The sequence below is a fragment of the Gymnodraco acuticeps genome, unplaced genomic scaffold, assembly GCF_902827175.1.
Source record: "Gymnodraco acuticeps unplaced genomic scaffold, fGymAcu1.1, whole genome shotgun sequence".
NCBI lineage: Eukaryota > Metazoa > Chordata > Actinopteri > Perciformes > Bathydraconidae > Gymnodraco > Gymnodraco acuticeps.
Window position 1 is genome coordinate 2,851,901 of NW_022990274.1, and position 22,946 is coordinate 2,874,846.

The 22,946-nt window shown below is 39.8% G+C and overlaps 1 protein-coding gene across 2 annotated transcripts in view; it reads left to right on the forward strand.

Moving 5' to 3' along the window:
- Positions 1 to 4,908: 4,908 nt before the first annotated feature.
- The window catches only part of tns1b (tensin 1b), a 249,357-nt gene continuing 231,319 nt past the window's right edge, over positions 4,909 to 22,946 (forward strand). The window contains exon 1 of one of the 2 annotated variants that reach the window (XM_034221400.1): positions 4,909 to 5,157. In XM_034221400.1, coding sequence (XP_034077291.1) covers positions 5,059 to 5,157 — 99 coding nt within the window. In that variant the 5' untranslated portion in view covers positions 4,909 to 5,058. The remainder of the gene's footprint in view (positions 5,158 to 22,946) is intronic. The other variant, XM_034221402.1, reaches the window with a different exon arrangement.

The window sequence follows — 22,946 nt, forward strand, 5'->3', positions numbered from 1 at the left end:
CTTACTGTTCAACATTTTGGGTTACTTAATGTTACTTCATATTAAGGCTAATACAAATGACAAGGCTGTAATGCTAACTAACGTGCTAGCTAGGTAGCTAATTTGATCCAGCCACTCCTGGTCCTTTAATCAGACAGGAAGCGAAAGAACGAGCAAGACCCATTGTTGGTATGATAACAACCTGGTACTAAGCACACAGGCATCTTGTTAAAGTTATCTTATCTTAGCCAGCGCCATATAGATAGATTATATCTATATGGCGCTGATCTTAGCTATCTCTTAGTGGAGGAAAACAATTGTGACATCACTTACGCGACTCTGGGATTTGTAGTCTTTCTAGTTGAGTATTTTTCATCGTCTTATATTTCAACAGTTTTACGACAAACTGTGACTTTTTTGACATGGAAATTATTTTTTAAGATTGACAAACATCATATGTGTAATTCATGGCACAATTCAAACGGGATCGAAAGATAAGTTCTCTCTCCATTGACTTCAATACATTATTTTTCCGAAATAAGGTCCCATGGACTGGAAGTAGATAGGCGTGACTTCGCCACTCTATAGCTACTTGCTAACGGTTTAGCTTACCCGCGCGATTCAAAGTAACGTCAACGTAGCTATAATTTATGCTTTGCTTAACTTAATGTTCGCATAACTTGTACGTTTACTGACATGTACATACCTTGGCTCAGGTGGTGGCTCTGGGGTTGTTGTGTGAGCCACCACTTGAGAATTGCCGTCTTTTTTATTAAAAAAATGTCTAATGTCCATCTTCAGAAACTCAGCGTCCGCTAGTGATGTGTCGGTCGCGAACGAGCCGGCTCAAAGAGCCGGCTCTTTTAAGTGAACGACGGGAGCCGGCTTGCGCCCGCGAACGAGACTTTTTTTTTTTTTGCGGAGGGATCTAGATCGGCATGAAGGCACATTATGCAATGTGCACATTATCCCGCTTATTACATGGCCACATTCTCAACAAAGTAACGACATGACTCCCAATATTAATTGAAATGCTTTTATCGATTTAGAAAATGATTTTATTGATTAAAAAATAGTTGTATTTATTTAAATTGACATGCATCCGCTAAGAAAAGTAGTCCGTTGTTACTGTTTGAACGTTTGAACTAACGTAGCAACGGCAGGAACTGCTTCGATAGTGTTTTTGAGGAGCTTTTTGATTACAGATTTGAAAACATCGTTGCTTGCTTTAAAAGTAGCACAATTCATTATGTCAAACCTTGGAAAGTATATAGATATCCCTGCCCTAATGCCAAAGTAACTGGCAACTGAATATGTGTCGCCGTTTGATCTATGTCTGGACCGCTGCGTAAAAAGGAGGGTTTCTGCCCCATTACTTCTCTTCTTACTTCTATAAGAATAAAACACGGAGGACGAAGATCTCTTTTTCTCCCCCTCTTCTGAGAGCCCATCAGCTGATCTCAAGCACGCTCCCCTCTCCTGCAGGGGGGCGTGGTTTCTATAGCTAATAGTTACTGAAATAGAGCCCTGCTGTTTTGTCAGGACCTTTTCTTTAAATATAATTTTAAAATGTCGATACAGTAGCCCCTTTTTTAAAATAGCCTAGTTTTTATAGGTGTTGCTATCTGTTTTGTGTAGCGTGGTTCTACAAGCAAGTCAGTGCATTCATTGGGTGGTATCAGAGAGTTACAAGGGTCTGTAAATGCATTGAAAACATTTGGCCACAGCAAATCATTTATATTAAACATGTCATTTTCACTTTTGAATACTTCAGTACAAAGGATGTATTGAATAATTTAAGTGATATATGTGTACACATATACATCATTAATTAGTCAAAACAGGGCTACATTTGATTTAATTAAAAGGTATAATATGTGGTAAACTGAAGAGCCGTTTGGAAGCCGAAAGAGCCGGCCCTTCTTGGTGAGCCGAGCCAAATGATCCGGCTCACCAAGAAGAGCCGGAATTCCCATCACTAGCGTCCGCGGCTGAAAGTTTAAAGTTTAAACACTGTCACAGAGGTACGTACCTGTCAGCCAATACAACACGTTTATTTCCATGCAACTCTCTGATTGGTCTGGTGGTGTCTTGCCTCTGTTGCATTCACTGAACACGGGAAATTACATTTCTGCCGTCCTCTAGGTAAAGTACAGTTAATGTATTATATTATTGAGGGAGAATTTTTCCGGGGCTAAAGAAAAAACCTACCCCAGGCGACGCCCATGGTGAATACACATACTTTACAGAGATGTTGTATGAGAAACTAATGTGAGTTTGGAAAATTGCACAATATAAATGTAATTTAGTATACCTCAACAATGGAATTATGATCAGTAGAAACGGCCATGACATGGGACCTTTAAAGAGCCTGTGACAGCATCCCAACAACTGTTGTGCAATGAAATATTGGCTACTAGTAATCTCGAACCGTCAGTTTAAAAAAGAAAAAGCGATACCGTTCCGTTAAATATCAATAATTTCGAACATCGCGGGGAAATTCCTTCGACTCATTTTGAAGTTTTGGGGGAAGCCGGAAGTGACCGTATGATCGCCCATATTGACGCACCTAATTCCTAAACTTCTAACAGATACAACATAAACCGATCCTTCAGCCTCATATGAGCTCTCAGACACGTTCAAAATTAAACTGTCATCGCTGTCTGAGCTTGCTGCTGTGTGCGCCATCGTGCGTTTACATGCAGATGCTGGGATCCTGAACGGTGCAGCTGGAGCGCTGTGCCCGCAATGACGTCACACATAATTTGGCGGGACTTGAAGAATCCCCGAGAAGATCCATAAAATGGTCAACATTGAAGGGCAGATTAATGGTTATCAAAGTACAAATATCCAAAATCAGTTCAGTAACGGTTTTCAAGGGGACAATATTTACTCAAATTGATGGGTTTGGATGATGGGGGAAACTCGTGTCACAGGCTCTTTAATGTAATAGCAGTTAAAACAGGACTGGTCAAATTTGACCGCGAACACCAAAGTAAGGGGAGGAAACCAACAAGAGGGTTAAAACAAGAGAAAATAGACATTTCCCTTCAAACAGTCTCAGATCAAATCATTCATTTATTGGGTTAAGAGTTTTGTGTCTGCTGATAAATATTCAATACCTTCTAGTTTTGAGTGACACCAATAAAAGAAAACATGAAAATACAAAGGTAAAGGTGTGTGTAAGAGGGTTAATGTGATGTAACTAAGTACATTTACTGAAGTACTGTCAGTAAAAATGTGTTACCTGTGTATTTTCACTTTATTCTACTTTATACTTTTACCTCAGTGAATTTATTTTTACAGCTTTAGTTACAAACGACTTTGCAGATTTAGGTTATTAAAACAAAAATATAAATCAACTAATACATTATGATATTTTATTACATGTTAAGCTACCTAGCTAAAGTGATCAAAAACCCCACCTTTACCAAGTGCAACATTGAAATGATGAACACAATAATGCATCAACTATTATAAAAAAAAAATGTATTTAGTATATATAAATACAAATAATTAAGAATTAATATATCATTTTAAAATGGGCCACTATGCACAATAAACACGTTTTATACTTTTAGTATGTTTTTATGCCAATACCTTTAGACTTGTACTAGAGTAAGAGTTTTAATGCCTTTTGTAATTGAGTATTTTACACTGTAGTATTGCTAATTTATTAAGGTTAAAGTAGAACTATCGTGCTGTACCTGTGTGAGTCTTCAGTGTGAGTCCTCAGTGTGTGTGTGTGTTTCCTCAGGGTGCAGGGCCGGCCCTGACCAATTTGCTGCCCCAGGCAAGATTTTAGCTGGCGCCCCCCCACCAAAATACAGACACTCACTATGACTCGCGCACGTGCACGGTTGTGGCATGCATGAATGGCCAAAACAGAAATATATGGACACAAGATGTGTGCAAATGTATTTAGTATCCTATCCATGTGAACATGATTTAAGTGGGGGGTGGACCTAACATCCTCTAGGGGGGTCCAGGGGCATGCTCCCCCGGGAAGATAATTTAATTTAAAGCATCAATCTGGTGGACTTTGAGAGCAACATTAAGAGATCTATGGATACATCTCTCAACTTCAATATGAAACAGAACTGTAAGCAGATTTTCTTTTTCTTTATGGATATTTTACAAATCACTCTCCTTTTAAACTGTATTCTTGTTTATTAATAACAACTTTTTTTTACTGTCTATTCTCTTATTTTTTATAACTATAATGATCATATAAAGATGTGCCTTTATCTCACTGAGCTGAGGTTATCAGAGCTTCTCAGTCTTTCAGGAGAGAGCTCTCTAAAGCTCTCCCCCCGCGGCCGCTTACACAGTAAATGTTGATAAAAGCACACAGAAGCTGTATACGTTTTTTGGGAGTTTGATTTATTTTGAATTAACACATAATTGCACACTAAAACCATTATTTAAAAAAAAGAACTATTTCATATAAACCTCTGGTTTTTACTGAGGCTGGGGCAGTTCAACTTGATTTTGGGGGGGGGGGGGCGCCATAGTTTATGGGCGCTGTACGCAATATAGGCGTAGTTATGTTAGTATAAGATAATAAGATGTACTTTGTTGATCCAAAATCGGGAAATTGTGTTATGAAAAAAAAATAAATATATATTATTTCCCCCCCCAATTTTTGGCGCCCCCGATGGGTTGATGCGCCCTTAGCATTCGGCTATACTGCCTATGCAAGGGCCGGCCCTGTCAGTGTGTGTGTGTGTGTGTGTGTGTGTGTGTGTGTGTGTGTGTGTGTGTGTGTGTGTGTGTGTGTGTGTGTGTGTGTGTGTGTGTGTGTGTGTGCAGAGGGAAGTTTCTTCACCTCAGTGTGGCAGCAGGCAGCGCCTGGAGGCTGAGATCGTGCAGTAGAAAGTGCGCGGGGCGGCAGGAGCTCAGCAAAAGTTCTCTAAAAAACACATTTTATAACACCGCAGTGATGATCGCCTGCGCAGATTTGTAGGCTGTTCTAGCGGGATAAAGTCACAGTGAAGTCCCGCAGCGGAGGCGTGAGGAGAGGGAAAGGGGAACCGAGTGGAGTTGAGTTTGAATGGACGTGTGTGTGGGTTCGCTCGGATGGGATGCACCGTGAGCTTCATCTGCTGTGAAGAGGACTTTCTGCTCATGCCTGTTCACCAACATGAGGAGGAGAAGAAGAAAGAGAGCCTGACAAAGGTAACTGACAAAGTGCACACACGACTGGGAGTCAAACACGAGCTGACAGGGGTCTAGTGCAGACCAGGTGCGTGTATTTCCAGGTGTTTATCTGCATGTACAATTGATTTCTTACTGCCCTGACTATCTTTATGTCAGATATTCAGATAATAACTGTCGACCTTTGCTTCCACACATAAGCAGTGTACTGAGTCCTTTAAAAGCATTGGTGGACGAAGTACTCAAGACTTTTACTTAAGAAAAAATAGAAATACCAAAGTGTAGTAATACTCTGATACAAGTAAAAGTCCTGTATTGAAAGTGTTACTCAACTAAAATAGCAAAAGTATTGGCATCTAAATATTTCACTAATTCCAAAAGGAACTGTATTCATTATGCAGATTGGCCCATTTCAGAATCATTTATATTATATGTTTTGGTTATAATTACTGATGTATTGGTGTGTTTATTAAGCTGGCAAAGGTGGAACTAATTTCAACTCATTGTGAATATAATCCAGGTGTATCTAAAGTATTGAATTTATTGTTCATCACTAATCTACATCTGCAAAGTAACTAAAGGTATTACTTCAAGGTAGTAGATTAAAAGTACAATATTTACCTCGGAATTGTAGTGCAGTCGAAGTACAAATGTAGCATAATATGGAAATACTGAAGTACCTCAACATTTTAAGTACACCACTGTCTAAAAGGAATGAGTGTTTCAGCCAGTTCACCAGTCAGAGCAGAATATAGCCAGTGGTTTTACATAACACAGAAACAGCTTCACAATCATCAATCCAGGTATATTGTGTCTCTAATACCTGCTTTGACATTAGGCATTCACAGACCTCTGTGAGTGAATGAGGTGAACCATGCACTATAATGACTGCCAAGTGCAACCCTGAAAAAAAGGCCAAGTTCAGTCATGCTTGCCCTCCAAGATAAAAACACACACAGATTGACCCTACCTGTACTGATGTCATGGAAATATTTATGTTCTCTTTCCCTCTGCTGGAGTGTTTGTGTTGGTTAGTGAGATGTGTGTACATTGTAAATATAATAGTGCGTTGCAGTCAGAGGCTGTAATCTCTGCCCTGTGGAATGTGCTCAGTGACCTGCACTGATTTCTCTGTCCGACCCAAAACCTCACTTCACACAGCGGACCAGTCAGGGGTGATTTATCTTCTATGTATGGAAATCAGCTTTTAGCTTCTGTTTAAAGGAAACCACGCTGCACTGGGTCCCATCGGAGAACATTTAGAACTTGTAGATATAGTTAAACATTTTCCAAACACTCCTACCAGCAGCTTAACTTTGTCCTATTATCACAGAAAAATCAACCATGGAAAATGTGCCATTTGATGTAGACTCATCATCATGTCACTTTACCAAATTCTGGCTGTAATCAGCCTCGGTAGGGTGAGTCTGTTTGGTGACAATATTTGAAGTTGGTCATGGACCTTCCCTCTTCATAATTCTATTATGGCTTCAGCTGGGCTGTATTCAATAAACTGACCGTGTGGTTTTAACATTAATAAGTAATATTTTCTGGACTTTATTTAATCAGACATGGTAGAATCAACAAAATATGACACAACTTTTTGTGATGCTCTGTATTTACCCAAGGTGTCATCTTGTCTATATAGCTAGCTGCTCACTAAAACCATGGCACTATATTATCCTCTTAAAGATAAAGAGAGCACAGAAAGAGGACCTCTTTCCACATGCCTTTATGTGCTCTAAAGTTGTGGTAAGGGTTTCGCAACAGTTCTTCTGTGACATATCCTTGCAGCCTTATCAGATGAGCTCAAGTACCCCTTCTTATATGTGTTCATTTAGACCAGTGCTTCTCAAAGTGTGGTCCGCGGACCACTGGTGGTCCGTGAGCGCCCCCTAGTGGTCCGTGAGTATATTGGTAACATTTCACATTTTAAATTAATACATTTATTTAAGTTTTTCGCACTCTCGCGGGAATATCTCCGCAATGGAACGAGCTTAAGTTTCACTTTCGATTGCATGATATAGCCCAGATAAGCACCTTCATCACACATGTTGCCACTTGTTTGTACAATTTTCAGGCGATTTGTAGAAAACGATGTGTTTTTGGATATTTGTGGAGTTAGGTGGTCCGCGAGTGTTTTTTTATTGGTTAAGTGGTCCTTGGTATGAAAAAGTTTGAGAAACACTGATTTAGACTGATTGTAAAACCTGAAGTTATTGAAAACGGATGTGATGGAGAGCCCGTGATCATAATAATAATAACTTGGATTTATATAGCGCCTTTCATGAGACCCAAGGTCGCTTTACAAGGAAGAACAGGGCAAAACAAACATAACAAAAGAAAAGGCAGTCAGACAACCAGTCAGACAGACAAAACAACAAATAGATTAGGGGCCAAAGGCCTTAGTAAACAGATGGGTCTTGAGGGCCCTTTTGAAGGCGTCAAGCAAGGGGATGTTGCGGATCTCCGCAGGGAGAGCGTTCCAGAGGGTGGGGGCTGCCACGCTGAAGGCTCTTTCCCCGAAGGTTCGCAGTTTGGTTTGGGGGGGTGGTAAGCAGGCCAGAGTCTGAAGACTGCAGGTTCCGGGGTGGGGCATGTGGGTGAAGGATGTCCGATAGGTACTGGGGGGCAAGGGCATGGAGGGACTTGTAGGTAAGAAGGAGGATTTTGAATGATATGCGGGACTTGACCGGCATCATGGACCTGTCACTGTTATTGCCAGGTCTCTTGTATTTTTCTAAGTATTTATGTAGTACCTCATTTGTCCTACCACCTCTTTGAGTGGCAGAAGCCGCTTTACCAATATTACCACATTCCATTTAGCCATTTAGGTTGACACGTCTGGTCGCTTGCTAGTCTGTTTAAACATATATGAATTCAAAATCTCTAGGCAGAAGGACAAGATTTGTGGAGTGTAGAAAGGAAAATAGAAAGAGGCATTGGCAGAAATAAATCTTGGAAACCATTGGCAATTTTTTTAAATGACAATTTAGCTCTTCTATAGCTGATAATTGGGTGGTAAACTAGTAACATTTGAAACGATTATTTGACTCTTAACTCCAACTCTATTCTCACGTTTTCAGTTAATAATCGGACTGTTAAGTATGAGCAGCAAACCGAAAAGGCTCAAATGTCAACAAAATATTAGCCATTGTCCCCAGAGGCTAAAACGTCATCAGACAAATAGCCGATGGGTTCCAAGATTGCTCACTTTCAAACTAGTTTTACCCACTTGTTAAGTTGATTAGGTTTTTCAATGGACTGGGGATGTGGAAGTCAACTTCTGCACAGTCGGTCTAATGCAGCTGGTAGTTTATTGGCTATTGTGGTAATTCATATGGCATAAGGATAATATCTTATTCGGCTGTTTATTTGTATCGAAAGTATGGACATTTGGACACATGCTTTTATTATTTCTGTCCAACCGTATTTCCCATTTTCCTATCTGATCTACTTCACAATCTTTACCTAATAGCAACTGTATACCATTAAAGTATTCATGGATGTGTATCACTGGGTTAGATGCCCAGCACACTGAAATATTCTGTATAATTCCTTTGCTCCTTGGAAGTGACACCAAAAGAGACACTTCTAGACCTCTTGGAGGACTTTTCCCAGATATGCTTAGTTTTCCGTTGGCACAAACCAGCAACTGGCACTGAGGCATTCAGGGCTGTGGGCACAGGGAGAGCTGTGGGGAAGGAATGCCCTGACTTCAGCCAGCAGAGCTGTGGTTGGAGGAATGAAGTGATGCTAAAGTGTTGAAAGTAGTCGCTCCAGAGAAGTTGCCAAGTGTCAGAGAAGCTGAGTGTTACTAATCACACACACAGATTTCAGCAGAAACTTGGAAACGTGGAGCTTTTTCTTGCTGAGACACAGTTTATGTTGTCAGAATCTGGATCAATTTCCAAACACTATAAGGTTCCATGGTTCTGTATTGAAGGCACAGTAGAATGCTTCTTGTGTTGAATGATTATTTTCCTTGGCAAATGCTTTGATCTCCGTTTATTTTTGAATACCTTTGATTTTTTCATGCTGATGTTTGTGGCGGAGGACTGCTCAGGTGCAGAGAAGTTGCTTCCTGTGGTATCTGCTCCTTGTGTTTGTGTGATGCTTGTGGTTTGTGTCTGACATGAAGAAGAGAGCTTGGGCTGCTCCTGTCAGCGGCGCTCAGGGAGGCCCACAGTGCAGAACTTTGAAGAACGATAACTATCGACCAGAATGTAAAACCCTCATATAAAACCAAAGAAAACAGCCAAGACTTTGAACCAGATGAGGGGCTCTTGAATAGGTTTCTGAAGAATGTGCACTGTTTGTTTTGCATCTAGGGGCTATTATACTGTATAATGGCAGTTCCTGGGCTGACAGACAGTAGACAGAAGAACAGAACATGATTGGACTAAAATGCATTAAATTAAGATGATACATTATACTGTTCTGCTGGAACATCTTGAAAACCAGGTCAGGGATAACTTTGAGGATCCTTTACAGAAAAAATAGATAAGCAATTTTAAGGTGAATAACATTAAATGTTATTCACCTTCAAATTGCGTATCTATTTTTTCATTTTCAAAGTAGTCATAATATAAGTAGCATTTCACAAATTGTGTTTTTTCTTTTAACTTAATCTTCCAGGTGTGTGTGAGTTTTGTTTTTTGTTACAACAATAATACTTGGCACTCAATAAGATGGATTTTATCCATGTTCAGTTCATTGTTTTGGTTCCCTCCTTTTATATGATCCAACTCCAAAAGCTTTTGCTAACCACCCCAAATAAGACCTCAAGCAGCCACGCCCAGCCCATTAGCTCAGATTTAAAAGCCTTTGTTCTCTATAAGCCAACATATCAACTATGCAGGTGTTGGCTGTTGCCAGCTAGCATATTATGCAACATTTCTTTACAGTTTATTTCCTTTGTACAGCTGAGGACGTGTGTGGCTATTTAGAAGTCTACAACACCAACAGAGGCAGTTATTCCATAACTGTGGAACTCTGTATTCAATAGCATCACTAAAATATGTGACAGAACAGAGATATTCCTCTGGAAGAAAGTTATTTTTGTGTGCATGTAACTATTACAAAGCAGCAACATTGTGAACAACAGACCGTGTTGAAATTGACTTGAGGAGAGCTAGTTCACGTAGGCTGATAGTCGTTAGCTGTCAGCTAGTTGATAGCTGTTAGTTGTTAGTTGTTTGCTAGCAGCAAAGGGGGCAGCACAGTCCTGCTTAGCTAAATAACAGAGCTAACTGTTTACTTAATTGTGCTTGTGTAGCTACCCCATGTTTTACTTATGTAAAGCACCAATTGACTAAACATTAACATATTATTTTGTATTCATATTATTTGGATATTATGTAATAAAGTTTTAAGTGAATTTAGAATTCTGGGATTTTTATTTTCCCTTATTAAACGTAATTTACTTTTGCACAAATAAACACATACTTATATGAGATCAGGCCCAGTTGTTCATGTGCCTTCATATTAACCTTGTAAGGTGGTAGTAAGTACGTTTTAAAATAAATGGTGTTATTATAAAAGAGGTAGTTAAAGGTGGGGTATGCAATTTATTTCGGAAACACTTTTTTGTTATATTCCATGGAATGCTCTTAGCATCCCGATAGCAATGAATATATTAAATGCTTTGACAATAAATACATACAAAAATTAGGGCTATCAAGTTAATGCATTAACGCAAAAAAAAATTAACGCCACTAATTATTTTAACGTGATTAACGCATGTGTATTTTTTGTCCTCCTCCGCCGCCCCGTAGTTTCAGAGCGCATCGAGTTTAAAATACCATCTACAAGCTGATGCTGACAGCCCCGCTCCTGCCGCCCGCTTGCGGCAGACCATACTTCCACGCTCACCGGCAGGCACCGACTGGCTGTTGGGAGGACCGGGAGGGTGTGTGTATGTGTGGCGCGAGCGAGCGAGAGAGAGACCTTACGTGCATTGTTGTTGTTAGCATCTGGTGCTAGCTAGCTGCGCTAACGGATATAAGGAGCTGTTTTAATGAAAACAGAGGAGCGACATTTCGCCGACAACTGCGCCGAGCACTTGACTTTATGCAGGAAGCCAGACACGGATAGTGCGCGCAACATGACTGCAGCGTCCAGGCAGCTCCCGTTCGAGCATATGCCTTGAGTTGCACATAGCTCCAACGATCCATCACAATGTCTCTCTCCACACACACACACACACAAGGCAAGGCAAGTTTATTTATATAGCACTTTTCAACACAAGGCAATTCAAAGTGCTTTACAAAAAATGTTGCTTCCTGTGGTATCTGCTCCTTGTGTTTGTGTGATGCTTGTGGTTTGTGTCTGACATGAAGAAGAGAGCTTGGGCTGCTCCTGTCAGCGGCGCTCAGGGAGGCCCACAGTGCAGAACTTTGAAGAGCGATAACTATCGACGAGAATGTAAAACCCTCATATAAAACCAAAGACACACACACACACACACACACACACCACACACACACACACACACACACACACACACACACACACACACACACACACACACACACACACACACACACACACACACACACACACACACACACACACACACACACCACACACACAAACACAAGAGAGGTTCCAGGTTGAATTGAGGCGAATATTTGTAATGTTCAGAGGTTGTTGTGTTTAATATTCATGAGAATATTTGTCATTGTTCAAATGATAATAAACAAACATTTGCATAAAGCATATTTGTCCACTCATATGTTGATAAGAGTATTAAAAACTTGAAAAATATTCCTCTAAGGAACATTTAGAACAGACAAAAAATGTGCGATTAATCGCGATTAACTATTTTAATCGACTGACAGCCCTAAAAAAAGTTCATCTGTAGAAGCCGTGGGCTGTAAAAAGCACGACCAATCATCTGAGCCGGCCCGGCTAAAATAACTGGATGGCCTACCTGCCTGTCAGCCTTCCATCTGTGCACAAACTTATCTCGTGCCCTCATTGGTCATGTGCGCGTTCGTGTGTGTTGGAGGAGGGGCTCTGTAATGAAGTGGCAGATTCTTTCCGGTTGTGTATTTTCAAATTCTAGCGCACTCGAGCTGGTTCCTCCAAAATGACCTACCCCACCTTTAAGCTCAATGCACATGATGAACCAATCAACCATTATACAGCCATATTAACATATCTAGGACAGGTATTCTGTGCCAACCCCTCAATTGGATTCAAGTAGCAGGCAGACCAAACTCTGACTATAATGGCGCGTTTCCACTGCAGCGGGTAGCCCCGTTTAAGCGTCCTTAACCGTCCTCAAGCGGCCAGGCCGGTTTTTGGTGGCGTTTCCATATATCCTAGTACCGGCTAGCGGGTACTTTTTCCCTCTTTTTCCGGCCTCATAAAATCGTGGTTCCCTCAGACCAGGGCCAGGGCTGAACTAGTGACGTCAACACTCTCGACTGCTGATTGGTCAGAGAGAATCGTCACAAGATCGCGCGCGAGATCCCTAGCGTCGCATATATATCTAGAAGCAAGCTTGCAGCATTTTTATACACAGCATTTTGTAAACGGAGGAGCTACAAAAATGGCTACTTCTAAGAAAAGCACACCGTGGTCGACCGAGGAGGTGACGACGTTCCTTCATCTCATTGGGGATGATAAAATCCAGCGGGAGCTCGACGGAACAACTCGAAATGTGAACAAAAACAAAGCCGATCGCCCCGCCTACACTGCGTTGCTAGCCCAGGTCCTAAACTGTAATGGAAATGCGCCACGGCCTCGGCCGGCCAGCGAGGCAGCCCGAGGCCAGAGCGAGGACGCTTAGGGACGCTTAAACGGGGCTACCCCGCTGCAGTGGAAACGCGCCATAAGTAACACCCGACTCTTCCTCCTCACAAAAACAAATCCGTTATTTCAGTTTGATGCCTGTCAGGTCCACCTCTCTATCTGCCCTGTTTCTGAATTCCCACCAAAGTGTCAGACGGCGGGCGGGGGCTTTCCTGAGATTTAAAGATTTTTGATAAAGGTATGCGCGGTGAACTGAAAGTTAGCTGCCGCCCAATATTGCATTCCAGTGGATGCTTTAGCTGTTGGGAAACAGTGCGTCCTCTGTGCTGTGTCTCTGGGGAGGCCTATCATTTCACTCCTACCTGCCGGCGCTGACCCGCACATGGGCCGCAGAACAAGACCCTCTCTGTGTGTTCCTCGGTGGAAAGGTGCCCGGTGTGTGCTTGACCCGGGAGAGGGTTGTGATGCCTTGGATAGGTTAACCCCTGTCATTCTACCCTTGAATGCCCGTGCATACAGGAATTTAACCTCTTGCGGATATATTGCATTTGATTTCAGAGTAGGAAACTTCCTTAAATAGACCCATTCTTCAGAAAATACTGCACCCGATTTATCTTGACAGTGATTTCAAAGATTTCAAAGGCACTGTTTGTGTTATTGTACCTGCATTTGTCTGTCTTGATGTGGTAAACCTCTCCCACATGCCCCTACCAGCAGGTAAAACTAGCTCGGACCAGCAAATATTGGTATACTTTAGTACTCTGCATACTTCCCAGAATCCTCCCAGTAATTGGATAATTTGATCCAGTTACTTAATGGGAAAGTCATGCACAGCAATCAGGAAAGTAAAAGAAGCATAATACTACTTTAGAAACTTCAGATGCTTTCATGAATCAGGCTATTCATGTATAAATATATGAACGTGTGAAAGAGTAAATGGTAAATGGATTGCATTTATATAACATCTTCTTTTTTGCAAACACTCAAAGCGATATTATCAGTGTTTCCCCTAGGTTTACTGATTGGGGGGGGGGGGAATATATATATTTTAAATGAGCTGTGGATTATTGTTATTGATTAATGCATCAGTGTTTCTTAGGGTCAAACACACTAATTTCACAACTTCAAATGAAAGCGTTTAGTTTATTTAATAAAAGAGCACATGTTCAATGTGAAAAGTGACTGTAGATATAGATTAGTTGCAATTTGGTGCTATATATATATATAAATATATATATATATTAAAAAAAAAGAATTTAAAAAAAAAGGAAAAATAATCTTTTATTTAATTTTTATTAAACACCTTGAATTTCAGGGGGGGCCCGCTGGGGCTCCGTTGGCGGAGTGTTTCCCCTCCAAGACAATGGTAGGGGAAACACTGATTATTATACACATTCATACACTGCAGGGCTCAACGCTAACTTTTTAAAGTGGTTGCCAGGCTGGCAACCAGGCACCAGCTTTTGGTTGCCAAAACTGAAAATATGGTTGCCATTTTTAGTCACCTTATATTTTAAATAATGAAGATACTATGCAATTATACATCAACTTAATAATGAAAATGTGACACAAAAGAATGTTCAAATGCTTTACAATAAGTAATTAACACAATAATTTGAAACTTAAGTGGTAGGAAACTTGTCCACCCTCAATTGCTGGAATACAAAACACCAGTAGTGCAGCTGTTGTCATGTTCTTCACAGATCACTAGTTTCTTGGTCATCCGTTGTCTCCCTTTCAAATGTGAGTTTCTTGACCTTTGTGCTGACCCCCACCATATATCCATTGGCCCTTCAGCATCGAAGTCTTGGATTGGCCAGACTAATACATTTCTAATGTTAAATACATGAAAACCATTCAGTTAAGAATTAGATATTAATTATTAATGCTGTAAATTACCTTTAATATGTCTAACTATATTTAACATGTGTTACCTTTTTATAGAAGTGATTATATTTGTATGCCAATATTTTCCTATGGTTTCATTTTGCACTTTTATTTTGGTAGTAATAATATCGGGACTCTTATTTTGAAGGAACTTTTACCGGAAGTGAATGCACAACATAGCAGAATGTACATAATATATATTTCGCCTCCTAAGACTTTACACATGTCCTCTTTGCTTTTCGTTTGGGTTCATATTGCGCTTTATAAGTTGACTCACTTTGAACATTCGTTCGAGATGTTGACGTGTTGGCCGAACTTTTTACCCCACAGTCAAACAACTTAATTTGCGTCGCCATTTTTTGTAAAACAAACACACAGCGCACCGCGCACGCGAGTAAACGTGCATCGCTTTCTGGCTCCGTAATCACACCAATGCACGTGGAACTTAAGTATCAGGTTCCGACTGGTCACAACAATAATTAAATATCACTCTTGATCAGTGTTGTGCTAGTTACTGAAAACCAGTAACTAGTTACCATTACTAGTTACTTCATGTCAAAAGTAACTCAGTTACTTTACTAGTTACTTAAACCCAAAAGTAATGCGTTACTGTGAAAAGTAACGTTTTAGTTACTTGAAAAATGTCTCCCATTAATGCCCTTATAGCCTTCATTTCAGTACTGTTATTGCATTGGAGAATAATACAATCTGTTGATCAACTTGACATGCATTATATGCAATCTGGATTGCATCGATATTAGCTGGCTTTCCATTTTTGTATATTCTTTCTCCAGGTAGTTGGAAAAAGTTTTCCGTCCCATATGCCGTGTGCCGCCCGGACATGCTATCATGCTAACTAGCTCCCTGAAAGCGGGTGACTCCACTGTAGCAATAGCCTGCATGTGTTCTACAACATACCGTGCAATGGCTTTATCGACTTTTCCCTGGCTAGCAGTCCCTTGGTTAAAATCCAGCCGCTGTTGCTTAGGTGGAGGTGGAGTGGCGTCGGCTGAGTCTCTGTGGTCTTAGCTACTAGCTTCGTCCCAGCATGTTGTTTTTGCAGATGTTTTAAGAGATTTGAATGACTGGTTTGGCAGTAGATAGGATCTTTGACCCGCCAAGACACAACTTACATTTAACTAAAACGTTCTTTTCTTTGTGCTCGACAAAAGTGAAATAGTGAGAATATCTCCAGGTGGAGAAACTAGACTTGAGCTCCGCCGCCGCCATGATAGTCTTGTTAGTAAACAACACAAACACGCCCACAGCCCGTCTCCGCATGTGACACAGGAAGTATCTAAGTACATTTACTCAAGTACTGTACTTAAGTACAGTTCTCATCTCTGTTCGCCTGGCTGTTGACTATATAAAAAAACTAACGGAGTAACGCACCATGTAGTAACGGTAACTGAGTTACTGAATTTGAAAAGTATGCGTTAGAGTACTAGTTACTGCCAAAAGTAACGGCGTTACTTGTAACGTCGTTACTGTAACGCGTTAGTCCCAACACTGCTCTTAATACAACAAATAATTAACATTTATCTATTTTGGGGTGCACATTTTGCTGTTTGCCGTCCTTATTTCTTTATGTTAAAAACTGGTTGGCAACCAAAGGCCAATAAGTGGTTGATATTTTTTCTGAATGGTTGCCAATGGCAACCTGGCAACCGTTACTGTCGAGCCCTGCACTGGGAGCAATTTGGGGTTCAGTTTCTTGCGCATGGAAACAATGACATGTTGACTGCAAGGGCTGGGCATTGAAACACCGACCTTCAGATTGGTAGACGACCACTCTACCCCTGGTCCATAGCCAAAACGGGAGAGAGGAACAATGTTAATAGTAGAGGTTAGGACCATTAAGCTTACAATGGTTGAGTTTCAAGCTTCATGTTTGGTCGACAACACATGTTTGCACAACAAAATGCAAATAGTTCTGTATCTTTTAACAGACGACAGAAAGGTGCACAAGCTGTGGTTTTGATGGGTATTGTCATTTAAAATCCTTTGGCCTCCACACCTCTCCTCACCATACTGAATGCAATAACTACAATGGTGCCTTTGAATGCGCAGAACTCCACTAAAACCAGTCGTTTACCGTAAACCGGTTACAAACTAAACCAAAAACATAACCTCCATGGCAGAGTTATTAAGCTTTGCAAACGTTATTTCAGTTCTTTAAGATTATCAAATTAAAATTCAATCAATTTAATGCAAGGCACAATCACATAAATTAAGATATTTCAGTATTTTTTCCTTTGTTTTCAGATCAGAACACATGAGCTCTGGATAATGACCTTGAAATCTCATCCATTAAGTATCCAACTTCGTATTCAAAATGCTGTCCAAGAATGTAGATGTGTGTTTTTCAAGATATCTTTTAGCTTGAGCCAACAGCTAGCATGGGATGCTCCGATAATTTGAGCCTTTTCATCCATTTTGGAAGTCAACGCCTTTACTTTCAAATCCTTGTGGTGAGAGGATGTGTGAATCCGATGAGCGGATATTTATTTTCCAAACATCCTTTCAAGACATTACTGATTTGGTGATGCGTAGCGTTGCCAACAAAGCCTGTGGAACCAGAAGATAATGGAACACAAAAGGCGTCCATTGAGCTTCTTAAAGTGTTTTAATTCACTTGGCAATGCACAGTGGATAGAGTGACCGTCAGAATGATAGATTAAGGCACAGGGTAACTGTATTTTCCGCCAGAGTCACGGTTGTGTGCCCCTTTTCTTGGAATGTAAAGCAGAGGCCTGACTTCCACCTCTTCCTCAGACCTTTAGGCATCAGTGCAACATAATACACTCCACTAGCCTTATACCATGCAGCCTCTATGGCTTTGTGCACCCATGAATGTGGCCTTTATGCTGCAGTTTTGTTGATATTTCTCAACGTGTGGGGGGATTTTCTTGTCTTCTCTCTAATACTTGGCAAGGCGATGTGGCATTTGCTCTTGGCAACGTCGAAATCCCACGAAGTCTCACTCTGGGGGTCTTTGTAGCCATTCACAAGACTTCCGAGTGATGGACAGGGAGCTCGGGCTCTCCCAGGTCGCTTCCCTTTCGCCTCAAAATGCGTCTTTGTGACTCTTCTCTTTTCCCGGGGTCTTTTCCACCAAGGTCGGATGCCACAGGGCTCCAAGGGTAATTACTTTGACTTTGGAGCAGAAGTTAGACTGGGCTACCCAGGTCGCCCAATCATGTTTTCATCATCGGGAGAATGTTTTTCTTTTGGGATGTAATAAATCCCCCCTTTGACATGCAGCATTTACTCTGAATACACACAGGAAGGACGACCCCAGTTTTTTCTTCTTTCCCTCTCTCGATTTTCCCTTTGTAACAAGCTGAGGCAGATCATTGTTGCTAGTTCGACCTCACTGCTTTTTAAAAGGATACGTTTGCACACTTACACATTCCGCCGTAGTGGAATTTCATAGGTATTTGCACCGGAATGTGGTTCCTCACTGGACTTGGGGGGGAAATGGAATGAGCATAATGAATTGTAACCATAACGTTTCTGATGGACATATAGAGTACTTGCTGTCAAAGGCAAAACATGTAGTTCACTGTAACTTGTGGGGAAGTTAAGGCATCATATTATACATATTATAATAGTCAGGCTTGGGGAGAAACGGATTACATGTAATAGGATGAATACTTTAAGAGTGAATCTATACTTCTACTGCCTGAATCTGCTTTATGGTGTTCTCTTTCTTTGGTTCATTTGTTCTTTTTTAATTCAGCAGGTGAACCTATATGTTCATAAAATAGTGTGTGTGAGCTTAACTGTGTATTAAACTAAAACGGAGCATTTTCTCTCAGCTCAGATTTTATTTCTGCTTTTTTAAACTAGTATGTGCTCATGTGTTTCATTGTTGGTGTATACGCTGCTGCCTGAATATGCTGAATGAAAGGCAGGGTTTCTATAAATCAAATCTCTGAGCAGAGGACACATTTATAATCCTAAACATCTTGGTTTTCTTCTTTTCTAAGGTCACATTGTTCTGTTGTCTTAAAAAAACACTTAAGTCAAACAAATGTGATGTAATATTTATTTGCATTGCATTTGATATTGAGGTCATTTAAAAGTAACACAAAGTAATCAGGTTGCATTATTTTGTATTTTGATACTCAGATTAGGTTACTTATTCAATTCTCACTCGTAACTACTGTAACAGAATACATTTTTAAAGTAATCTTCCCAACCCTAATAATACTTCTTCATTCATTTTCTGGGACTAACACAGCTCTTACAAAAATGCTTTCCCTTACAGACAACACAGAGGGAGACAACAGTTGATTGTTCTGTCTTGCAGTTATTATTAGTAGAACAGGAGTAGAAACTCAATAGCCCCCCATAAAAAAAACCGGCACATGTTCCACATTCCCGTCCTGATCCCTGTTAATGAGGGCGGGTGTGTCCCAACCTATGCACCCGGCACAGGAATCTTTAATTAAATCACACTCTTGGTCCCGATTCTGCACAAGTGTTGCACGCGACAGAAATCCTACACAAGTGTCACCATCGTGCCAAACATTTTTGTATCATATTCACGACTGGTACTTTATTTACGGTATCCCCAAGGCTGTATAAAAAAATGGGCGGTAAACATACAATGTACATTTTGTCATTTGCTCACCTGCGCATGTGCTTTTACTGTCCTCTTCGACTTCCTGTCAGACTTTTCAACTTGCCAAAAGTAAACTATGAACATTTGATCCCTTTGCAACCCTACTTTCCTATCTATACAACATGGTATAGAAATTGTTTCCACCTTTTTATAAATCCTTGCCAAGTAGGTTTTCTATACATAGAACTTAATTTGGTGGAAATGGTGCAGGACATAAACATAGCTAGAGTAAATTAAATTCAACATAAAAGCAACTACAAAAATCTAAAAATCGAAACATGAAATAGAAAAAAAACGAAAAAACAAATATGTCAACTATATCTCATTTAAAATAAATATAAAAATTAGTGCAAACATATGTAAATTATATCTGATATAAAATTAAAGCTAAAAAACGAAATTACAATACAAATATGACAAAAATACTTTAAAAACAAGTTTATTATCTCTGAATTAAAATGAAAGCTCTTAACAAGAAAATTACAATACAAATATAACATTATTATTATTATTAATATATAAATTAAATCTGTTACAACATTTAAGCTGTACAACAAAATTGCTATACAAAAATGAAACAATATGATACAAGTATTTCCAATACATCTGAATTACTGTAAAATGAAAGAGCTGTGCATTTTAGGCATATTTTGCAAACTGTTTGGAACATCCACACATGTATAAAAACCCTGACAAGATAAGCAGCAGTAGGATTGAATACCAGCAGTAATAGGGTACAGAGAATAACAGCTTTGAGTCATAGCACAGAGCTTCTTAGGTTCTACATGGACTTTCCCAGACTGCAAGAATAGCAGATTGGATTACCTAAATTGAGGGGTTTTACCCTAAAGCCCACTTTATTTCTTTTTACATTACAGTTGTCAAAAAAGGTCTGAGAACATAATCTGCTACGTCTTTGCCTTCTGCGTGCCTGTGTGCCTTGGCAAGCCTTCATGGCATGACTCTGTAAATAGCCTGAATACCTCCACATCATTGTATTGTGTTGTCAATGGCTGTTCATAACTGTGCAGCAAATCAAATCAGAGGCTAATCATTCCATGGGTATTCGTTTGTGCACGTTAAGACAGGCTCTTTAAAAAAATACCATATTTGAATTGTAAAAAGTATTTAATCCCAGCGTTAATGAAAAAGAAGGATATTTTTCACACTAAACTTTATCTGGAAAGTTTGGGCTCCTCTCATCTGAGATAACAGTAATGGATTCAACAGGCTGTAGCTAGATAAAGAGCCTTAAACAGTGTTAGATGAAAGCGAACAAGCCGTTTAATGGCTGCCTTATCGCTGAGCAGCTGCCTGCGTTGCAACACTGTTACTTATCACCTCACTGGATAACATTCCTTCCTCGGCACTTTCACTGTTGCGGCACATACTCGGGATCTCTTTGTCATTTGGTGTGATTGTCTTGTGTCTTATATTACCACTAAGCTCCCCTGTAGCCAATCCTTTCACACCTGCCAAGTGCATTCTTTAAATAAGACTGAGATTAGCATTCACAGGACATCATATATTTGCCAAACAAAGGGCCATGGTAATCATTTACATTTCCCAAAAATAACGTATGCTGTCATAAAGACTTGGATTGCTTTTGTATATTTGTTCATCACAGGAAAGAGGTTTTAAATAATTATATGTTAGTATAAATATTCTGATGTTATGCATTAATGCTTCCTGACTTGTTATCTATATGTTAGACATTTTCTTAAAGATACAATTCTGAAATCTTTATTGTATTAAAGCACAATATTTCCATACATTTCTTTTCCAAAACCATAATTATATTTTAAACAGGTAACAATGCATCAATTTTAAAACTTTAAAGAAGAAAAGGCTTGTTTCACGACTGTAGACAGTGTGAGACGCCCGTCAAGGAGCTGTTTCAGCATTTATTCGGGCCAATAACAATAGAGTGTTGCAGTGTACATATCTTTGTAGGGCGACCCAGAAGTTAGCATGGCAAGGTCTCCCTCGACAGAAAACAATGGGATTTCCCTATTGGATTTCAGTATATTGCAGAAAAATAAGAATTGTGGCCAACACACGTTTATAATACTGAAACGTTTGGTTCAGCAGGATTATCTCCACATATTAACACCATTTTGTGAAATTTGAGGAGTAAATGCCATCTGCAGATGTAAAAAGCTAACGTTATACTGTAATCAAACTATATCACGGTCGTACTGTATGGCTACGTGTCAAATAAAGGCAGGCTCGTGTTGACGTTTAGTAGTTTCATTTAGTCACTTACTTGCAACGGCCGTTTTTATGACGCATAAAAGCTTTGGACATTCACGAGTGGAGTATTTACTGACATATTTCATGTCGTAGAACAAAACGTGAAAATCTTGTAAGCTTGTGTGAACCACAGACTTTATATCAAGCTTCTGACCACTAACCAGTTTAAAGAACCACTGACTTGAGATGAGGGAACTGGTCAAATTAAATGAAGTCATTTCCAGGTTTTGGACTCATTACTGCACCACTCTATTTATGGGTCCTTCATTAACCAAATGTTCATAGTTGGGTCTAATATTTCAAATACTTTTTATAAATGAAAACAGTTGTTGAAGCCAATCTAAGGAGTGCTACACTAGAAGTTCATGGGTCCAGATCTGAAAATGACCCAATCAGACCTGATCCGAATTAGGGCTCTTGGATGAATTATAAATAACGCAGAACATGAATTAGACCTGATGTGGCAACAGACTACTACTATTCTGACTAGTCAACTGATGTAATTTGATAATTCAAGCCTATGAAGCCAGCTGTTTATGATACAAACAGTTTTTTGAAATGACATTGTCTCATTAGTTTGCAATGCCTCCGCGTCCTCCCTTGAATAACAAGCTAATGTTAATGGAAGACTCAAAGGGCCTAACCAAACAAAAAGCTCTATGCAAAGTTTTTCCTTCTATGGTGGTTTGTTGTTTTATAATGGCAGTTTACATTTTGAATAAAACATGTTAGCTGTAGTCTGAGATGAATTAGACCTGATGTGGCAAAAGACTACTACTATTCTGACTAGTCAACGTTTTCTTCCTGCACCAGCAACAAAACTTAAATGTCTTAAAGTGAACTTAATGTTGAAGATTAAGTGGTTATCTTTCTGATATTTCATAAAACGGTAGGCTAAATCCAACAATCATACTTGATTTATGGCTTCACGAATATCCAATCATTATTTGTGAATCCTATTTGGTACACATCCAGCTAAAATACCAGACATACTCTAACCCTCATAGATCCTTTAGGTACACTCTAAAAACGAATTCATGCAACCTTTCACCTCCACTTAATTAAATGCATGGTTGCAAGTTAAAAATGTGAGTTAATTGATTTAGATAAACATTTGAAGCTGCAAACATTAATTTATAAGTTGTGTTGACGTAATAATGTTGGTAATTACATCAACTTAATATTGTGTGTAATTTAAACTCTGATTTCTGCGTTAATTGGCTTAAAACTAAATTCAAGTTGTAGTGAGTAATGCAATTGGCTTGATAACTTAATTGTT